Here is an 8415-nt window from a genome sequence, read left to right as displayed (position 1 = left end):
TCCAGCCTGGGAAACAGAGTGAGACTCCGTCTCAAAATAAATAAATAAATAAATAAAAGAGATTAGTCGAGCATGGTGGCACACATCTGTGGTCCCAGCTACTTGGGAGGCTCAGGCAGGAGGATGGCTTGAACCAGGGAGTTTGAAGCTGCAGTGAGCTATGATCGCATCACTGCACACTCCAGCCTGGGTGACAGAAACCCTCTAAGTCCAGAATGACCGCAGGCACCCAGGTGAAGGAGCGCACCATCCAGGGAGGGCCAAGCGGGGAGGGGTGCCCTCTGTAGGGACTGGAGGGACTACAGGGCTGGGGTTGCCCGAATGTGATGGGCTGAGAGATACAGGCTGATGGAGGATGCCCCCAGAGTGCAGGGGGTAGACTTTGGGTACTGCCAGTGTCAGAAGTGTGTCCCAAACATCCCCTCCCCAGATCACTATGTTGTCATCGGGGCCCAGAGGGATGCGTGGGGCCCAGGAGCAGCTAAATCCGCTGTGGGGACGGCTATACTCCTGGAGCTGGTGCGGACCTTTTCCTCCATGGTGAGCAACGGTAAGGTCAGGGCCAGGGCCTGGGCCTGGGCCTGGGCTAGGCAGCGGTGGACCTGTGGCCCGAGGAGGATAGGGCAGAGAGGCAGTGAGGGACACAGACTGGCCAGTGGTCAGTTGGACCTCAGCTTCCACATTGTACCTGAGTGGCCCTGGGCCAGTCACTTCACCTATATTTCCTCACCTAAAATGAAAGTGAGGCCGGGTATGGTGGCTCACGTCTGTAGTCCCAGCACTTTGGGAGGCCGAGGCAGATGGATCACCTGAGGTCAGGAGTTCGAGACCAGCCTGGCCAACATGGTGAAACCCTCTACTGAAAATACAAAAATTAGGCAGGTGTGGTGGAGGGCGCCTGTAATCCCAGCTACCAGGGAGGCTGAGGCAGGAGAATCGCTTGAACCTGGGAGGCGGAGTTTGCAGTAAGCCAAGATCGCACCACTGCACTCCAGCCTGGGCAACAGAATGAGCCTCCGAAAGAAAAGAGAGAGAGAGAGGGAGAGAAGAAAGAAAGAGAAAACCAAGAAAAGAAAAAAGTGATATGAATGATAATCATAGTCCATGGGTCTGTGTCAAGATTAAGCATGTTGGGCTGGACAGGATGGCTCATGCCTGTAATCCCAGCACTTTGGGAGGTCAACACAGGAGAATCGCTGGAGGCCAGGAGTTCAAAACTAGCCTGGGCCACACAGGGGGACTGCATCTCTACAAAAAAATTTTTTAAAAATTGGCTGGACTTAGTGGTGCATGCCTGTAATCCCAGCTACTTGGGAGGCTGAGGCGAGAGGATCACTTGGACCTAAGAGGTCAAGGCTTCACTGAGCCATGATTGCACCACTGCCCTCCAGCCTGGGCGAGAGAGTGAGACCCTATCTCAGAGAGAGAGACAGAGAAGCAGAGACCCTGGGGGTTCAGGGCAGAAGACAAAGAGAGGGACTTTGCTTGGCCTGTGCTAAGCCTGTCCTCCTTCCCCTCTGCCCCCAGGCTTCCGGCCCCGCAGAAGTCTCCTCTTCATCAGCTGGGATGGCGGTGACTTTGGGAGCGTGGGCTCCACAGAGTGGCTAGAGGTGATGTGGGGTCCTGAGCAGGTCGTTAGGCAGTGGGGAGAGGTGGGGGCGGGGGGTTCCCACTCCACACTGGTCACCCACCCACAGGGCTACCTCAGCGTGCTGCACCTCAAAGCCGTAGTGTACGTGAGCCTGGACAACGCAGTGCTGGGTGAGCTGGAGCAGTGCCACCACCTGGCCCCCTGGGGTCCACCCTTGCCTTTGGGGCTAAGCCCTGAGCCTGGCATCCTTCCCCTCCCCTTTTTCCAGGGGATGACAAGTTTCATGCCAAGACCAGCCCCCTTCTGACAAGTCTCATTGAGAGTGTCCTGAAGCAGGCAAGAGCACCCCAGGAATAGAGGGTGAAGGGGAGTAGGTTGGAGGGAGGAGCAGAGCGTGATCAGTGCCCTCCCCCCAACCCCAGGTGGATTCTCCCAACCACAGCGGGCAGACTCTCTATGAACAGGTGGTGTTCACCAATCCCAGCTGGGATGCTGAGGTGTAAGTTGTGGGGGTAGGGAGAACCGGGGAGAGATGTGGGGGAGCCTGAACCCACAGATCCCTCCAACCGGCCTGCCCCCAGGATTCGGCCACTACCCATGGACAGCAGTGCTTATTCCTTCACGGCCTTTGTGGGAGTCCCTGCCGTCGAGTTCTCTTTCATGGAGGTGAGACGTCCTCCCCCTGTCCCAGACACAGCGCTAGTGTCTCAGCCTGTCTGCCTGTGCCCCAGCGTCCACCCTGTCCTGGCAGGACGACCAGGCCTACCCGTTCCTGCACACAAAGGAGGACACTTACGAGAATCTGCATAAGGTGCTGCAAGGCCGCCTGCCCGCCGTGGCCCAGGCCGTGGCCCAGCTCGCAGGGCAGCTCCTCATCCGGCTCAGCCACGATCGCCTGCTGCCCCTCGACTTCGGCCGCTACGGGGACGTCGTCCTTAGGCACATCGGGAACCTCAACGAGTTCTCCGGGGACCTCAAGGTTCAAGAGGCCCACCCTGCTCTTGGCCTCTGGGAGTGGGAGGCACTGCCCAGGCCAGGGGATCTGGCCCCTTCTGTTTGCAATCCCTGGGGTCTAGGTCCTCTCTGGCAATCCAGCCCTTTAACCCCCTGCCTTCAGTCTCCCAGCCCCCAGCACGTGCCATCTCCCAACCTGGTAGGTGCAGGATCTTCTCCCCACTCCCTTCATCCCACCCCCAGCACTCTGTCCTCGTCTACCTCCTCCCTCCTGCCAGGTCTAGACCCCTCCCCCATGCTAGGCGGGGGTCCTTGTCACCACGCTAGGCGCGGGTTCTGGCCCCTGCCGCCAGCCCCAGCCCGCGCCTCCGCCCCCAGGCCCGAGGGCTGACCCTACAGTGGGTGTACTCGGCGCGGGGGGACTACATCCGGGCGGCGGAGAAGCTGCGGCAGGAGATCTACAGCTCGGAGGAGAGAGACGAGAGACTGACACGCATGTACAACGTGCGCATAATGAGGGTAAGGCCCCGCCCCTCTCGCCCCGCCCCCAGTGTCCTGCCCCTCCCCTGGGGCTCCGCCTCCCGGACCTGGCCAGGCCTGCGCGCTCTTCTCTCTCCCCGCATACACAGTCCCGGTCCTCTGGGTGCTCTCTTCCCAGTCCTGGAAGCGCAGTGCTCATAGATCGGTCAGCCTGGAGGACCCGAGCGATCAAAGTGATGAAATGGATAGGGAAGGCCAGCCCTTTAGCCACAGTAGCCTGGTTTACACCTGGCAGAACTGGGACAACCTACCCTCCCTCACCCCTTCTCGCTGACTCCCCTCCTTTAGCTCCCACTGCCTCCTCGACCCTTCTGGAAAGAAAAAGCATGTCCACACTTGTCCACAGTACAAGGTTACAGGCTGGGAAGTGCAAAACGCTAAAGATATTCAGAGTATAGAGAGCTGTTTTCCTTCCGGCAATGAAATGGGTGAAATCCAGAAAGGCTGCCTGGAGGAGGTGTCACGTGAAAGTTAAACAAGAGCTTATTCCCTCACCAATCCCTTCTGCTTAGCTTTGAATCCTTTGCAGCCCACACCCCACCTCCAGTTCCCAACTCCTCCTCTTCCTTGCATTTCCTCACTCCAAGAACTCAATCCCTCAACCCTTTGATATCAAGAAATGGGTGAGTAGGGACTGTGGCCATGGGGAAAGGTCTGCAGGGCAAAATAGTAAACAGGATAGTCTTCAGTGAGTGTGGGGTGAGCTGGGAACTGCAGTGTACACAGAGCCACGTGTGCACATGCACTCACGGTTTTCAGAGTGAGCATGGCTACCCCTTGGAGGCTCATGTTCTCTCTCCTCCTTGCATTTTCCTGCTTGTGCCCTCTGCCTGTCCCCCTTGACCCTTTACAAACCTATTGCTCTTGCTCATTCTCCCTTGCCCAGACTAGAATGCAGTGGCACCATCTCTGCTTACTGCAACCTCCACCTCCTGGGCTCAAGCGATCCTCCCACCTCAACCTCCCTAGTAGCTGGGAGTACAGGCACATGCCACGACGCCTGGCTAATTTTTGTATTTTTTGTAGAGATAGGGTTTTACCATATTGCCCAGGCTGGTCTCAAACTCCTGGCCTCAAGTGATCCTCCCACCTCGGCCTCCCAAATTGCTGGGGTTATAGGTGTGAGCCACTGCATCTGGTCTTCTCCTCTCCTTCTTATATCTCTCTCTCCATTCATTCTTCTTTTCCCTTTGTCTCCTCTACTGTGACATGGGTGACCCTGGGGTGAGGCAATAGATTGGATATGGTTCATTCTCATTCACAGATCTTGGTTTAACCTCAGCTGTGTCAGCATCCAGAAGACAAAAAGATACCCTCTTTTCAAAGTTGCCATACCCCTGTCCCCACCAGGGATAAAAGGGACCTGTGTGTTAGACGCATGACTTAGGCCAGGCACAGTGGCTTATGCCTGTAATCCCAGCACTTTGGGAGGCCAAGGTGGGTGGATCATCTGAGGTCAGGAGTTCGAGAACAGCCTGACCAACATGGAGACACCCCATCTCTAATAAAAATACAAAATTAGCCAGGCCTGGTGGTGCATGCCTGTAATCCCAGCTACTCAGGAGGCTGAGGCAGGAGAATTGCTTCAGCCCAGGAGACATAGGTTGCGGTAAGCCGAGATCGCGCCATTGCACTCCAGCCTGGGCAACAAGAGCGAAACTCTGTCTCAAAAAAAAAAAAAAAAAAAAATGCATTACTCAGGCCAGGCTCAGGGATGGAGAGGGAAGGACTCAGGACTTCAGAGCCTGCAATAGCATTGGGTCAGACCCAGTGAATTTTGTGGCTCTAGACCAGGGATTGGTGAACTACTGCCACTGGCCAAATTGAAACTGCTGCTTGTTTTTTGTTTTTTGTTTTTTCTGAGACAAGGTCTCACTCTGTTGCTCAGGCTGGAGTACAGTAGCATGATCTGGGCTCACTGCAACCTCCGCCTCCTGGGTTCAAGCAATCCTCCCACCTCACCTCAGCCTCCTGAGTAGCTGGGACTGCGAGGACACACCACCACACTCCGCTAATTAAAATTAAATTTTTTTTTTTTGCTCTGCCGCCCAGGCTGGAGTGCAGTGGCCGGATCTCAGCTCACTGCAAGCTCCGACTCCCGGGTTCACGCCATTCTCCTGCCTCAGCCTCCCGAGTAGCTGGAACTACAGGCGCCCGCCACGTCGCCCCGCTAGTTTTTTGTATTTTTAGTAGAGACGGGGTTTCGCCATGTTAGCCAGGATGGTCTCGATCTCCTGACCTCGTGATCCGCCCGTCTCGGCCTCCCAAAGTGCTGGGATTACAGGCTTGAGCCACCGCGCCCGGCCAAAATTAAATTTTTTGTAGAGATGGGATCTCACGATATTGTCCAGGCTGGTCTCGAAATCCTGGGCTCAAGCGACTCTCCCACCTCAGCTTCCCAAAGTGCTGGGATTACAGGCGTGAACCTCTGCTGCCTGTTTTTATAAATAAAGTTTTATTGAAACACAGCCATACTCATTGGTTTTCATGCTCTCTATGGCTACTTCTGTGTAATAGCAGCAATGTTAAGTAGCTGCAATAAAAGCAGCATGGCCAGCAAAGCCTAAAATATTTACTATCTGGCATTTCGCAGAAAAAGTTTGCTGACCTCAGCTTTAGACTGTGACTTGGATCTTGAAGAACAGGCAGGACGTGGGTTGATGCAAAGTAAAGAGGACATTTCAGGGTGGAGAGACCCAGAATTTGGGTGTGACAGTGAAATCAGTCTGGTTTTACTTGGAAGCAGGGTGTGGACCAGCAGAGCCAGAACAGGGGCCCCATGGAGAGGCAGAGGGGAGGGGAGCACCAAATGGGGTTATCAATCAACCGTGGGGAGCCTCAAACACCAGGATTAGAAGTTTGGATGTTAAGGGTGTTAGCATCAAGGAAATTAGGGAGGTTTTTGAGCAGAGAGGTGATGTGAGCAAAGGGGAGGTTTTATTTTTATTTATTTTTATTTATTTATTTTTTGGAGACAGTGTCTTACTGCTGCCCAGACTGGAGTGCAGTGGTGCGATCCCGGCTCACTGCAACCTCTGCCTGTCAGGTTCAAGCAATTCTCCCACTTCAGCCTCCTGAGTAGTTGGGACTACAGGCGCGCACAACCATGCCTGGCTGTTTTTTTTGTTTGTTTGTTTTTTGGTTTTTTTTGTTTGTTTGAGTTTTTTTGGTAGAGAAGGGGTTTCATCATGTTGACCAGGCTAGTCTCAAACTCCTGACCTCAAGTGATCTGCTCACCTCAGCCTCCCAAAGTGCTGGGATTACAGGCATGAGCTACTGTGCCCGACTGGGAGTTTTTGTTTTTCTGTTTTTCTTTTTCTTTTCTTTTTTTTTTTTTGAGACGGAGTCTCGCTCTGTCGCCTAGGCTGGAGTGCAGTGGCGCGATCTCGGCTCACTGCAAGCTCCACCTTTTGAATTCAAGCGACTGGGTGAGGAAGGAAGACTAGGGAGAACTACATGCAGGCTTGGGGTTCTAGATATAGAAAGAAGGGGAGGCCTGGCTCGGCGGCTCACGCCTGTAATCCCAGCACTTTGGGAGGCCGAGGCAGGTGGAACACGTGAGGTCGGGAGTTCGAGACCAGCCTGGCCAACATGGTGAAACCCCCGTCTCTACTAAAAATACAAAAATTAGCTGGGCGTGGTGACGATCGCTTGAACGTGGGAGGTGGAGATTGCAGTGAGCTGAGATCGCGCCACTGCACTCCAGCCTGGGCGACACAGCGAGTCTCCGTCTCAAAAAAAAAAAGAAAAGAAAAGAAAAAACAAGTAAAAGAAAAAGCACAGCGGGTACAGTTTTGTTACAGGTATAGTAATTATGCAAATAAAGCAAAAAGAAAAAGGAAAACAAAAGAGAAGCCCAGCTGGTGGACGTATCCTACCTAGCCACTGATGACGTCACAGGATGGCTATTCCTGATTGGGCAGCCAAAGGGAGGTGGGACTTAAGGAAGCTTTCAACTCGTATTTATTCAGCAGGTAGTAGGTCCCAGGCTGGATTAGAAAATCGCCTGTAATCCCCGCATTTTGGGAGGCTGAGGCGGCGGGTCACTTCAGGTTAGGAGTTCGAGACCACCCTGGGCCAACATGACGAAACCCCGTCTCTACTCAAAACACAAAAATTAGCCGGACGTGGTGGCGGGCGCCTGTAATCCCAGCTACTCTGGAGGCTGAGGCAGGAAAATCACTTGAACCCCGAAGGCAGAGGTTGCAGTAAGCTGAGATCACGCCACTGCACTCCAGCCTGGGCGACAGAGCGAGACTCCGTCTCAAAAAAAAAAAGAAAAGAAAGAAAAAAAAAGAAAACAGAAAAAAAACGAAAAGGCTGGCTGGCGGGAAGGGTGATTCGGGCCTTTGCTCCCGAGCCTGAGCCCCCCACCCTGACCTGATCCACCTCTCTGCGCAGGTGGAGTTCTACTTCCTTTCCCAGTACGTGTCGCCGGCCGACTCCCCGTTCCGCCACATCTTCATGGGCCGCGGAGACCACACGCTGGGCGCCCTGCTGGACCACCTGCGGCTGCTGCGCTCCAACAGCTCCGGGACCCCCGGGGCCACCTCCTCCGCCGTCTTCCAGGAGAGTCGCTTCCGGCGTCAGCTAGCCCTGCTCACCTGGACGCTGCAAGGGGCAGCCAATGCGCTTAGCGGGGACGTCTGGAACATTGATAACAACTTCTGAGACCCTGAGGATCCTCAGATCCCCCTGTGCCCTTGTCGAGAGCTCCTCTGCTCCTCGCTTGAATGATTCAGGGTCAGGGAGGTGGCTCAGAGTCCACCTCTCATTGCTGATCGATTTCTCATTACCCCTACACGTCTCTCCACCGAGCCCAGACTGCAGCACAGATATCCACACACCCCAGCCCTGCAGTGTAGCTGACTCTAATGTGATGGTCATACTGTCGGTTAATCAGGGAGCAGCATCCCTTCAATCACAACCCCTTCCCCTTTCTGGGGTCCTCCATACCTAGAGACTAGGCCTTGGGACCTGGCCAGCTTTCTTAGTGGGAGAGATCGCTGGCACCATAGCCTTATGGCCAACAGGTGGTCTGTGGTGAAAGGGACATGGAGTTTCAATGTCAATAAACCACCTGATGTCAATAAACCATCTGGTGACATCTGTTATTGATAAGTGCCTTCATGTTTCTTCCTCACTCTCATGCCCATCCCATCCCATCATCCCTTCCTGGAGACCTAGGAAAGGATTAGGCAGAAGGGACCAGAGAGGGTGCACACAAGAATGCTGTCTCCATGGGGAAAACTGAGCTGTTTCTATCACTTAAGGAAACTGCCTAAGGAAATATTGAAGGCCCCTTCTCCAAAGACCACCATAAAGCAGGT

The 8415-nt window shown here is 54.3% G+C and overlaps 1 protein-coding gene across 1 annotated transcript in view; it reads left to right on the top strand.

Annotated features, from left to right (window-relative positions):
* TFR2 (transferrin receptor 2) overlaps window positions 1-8179 on the top strand; it is a 23126-nt gene extending 14947 nt beyond the window's left edge. Inside the window, exons 9-17 of the mRNA XM_011943958.1 lie at window positions 431-550; window positions 1528-1610; window positions 1698-1761; window positions 1860-1927; window positions 2014-2090; window positions 2173-2257; window positions 2343-2570; window positions 2924-3064; window positions 7487-8179. Coding sequence (XP_011799348.1) covers window positions 431-550; window positions 1528-1610; window positions 1698-1761; window positions 1860-1927; window positions 2014-2090; window positions 2173-2257; window positions 2343-2570; window positions 2924-3064; window positions 7487-7756 — 1136 coding nt within the window. The 3' untranslated portion in view covers window positions 7757-8179. The remainder of the gene's footprint in view (window positions 1-430; window positions 551-1527; window positions 1611-1697; window positions 1762-1859; window positions 1928-2013; window positions 2091-2172; window positions 2258-2342; window positions 2571-2923; window positions 3065-7486) is intronic.
* The last annotated feature ends 236 nt before the right edge of the window (window positions 8180-8415 follow it).

Source organism: Colobus angolensis, unplaced genomic scaffold (genome assembly GCF_000951035.1).
Source record: "Colobus angolensis palliatus isolate OR3802 unplaced genomic scaffold, Cang.pa_1.0 Scaffold222, whole genome shotgun sequence".
In the NCBI taxonomy this organism is placed as follows: Eukaryota; Metazoa; Chordata; class Mammalia; order Primates; family Cercopithecidae; genus Colobus; species Colobus angolensis.
Note: the sequence above shows the minus strand (reverse complement) of the source record. Positions and strands in the feature narration are given on the sequence as shown.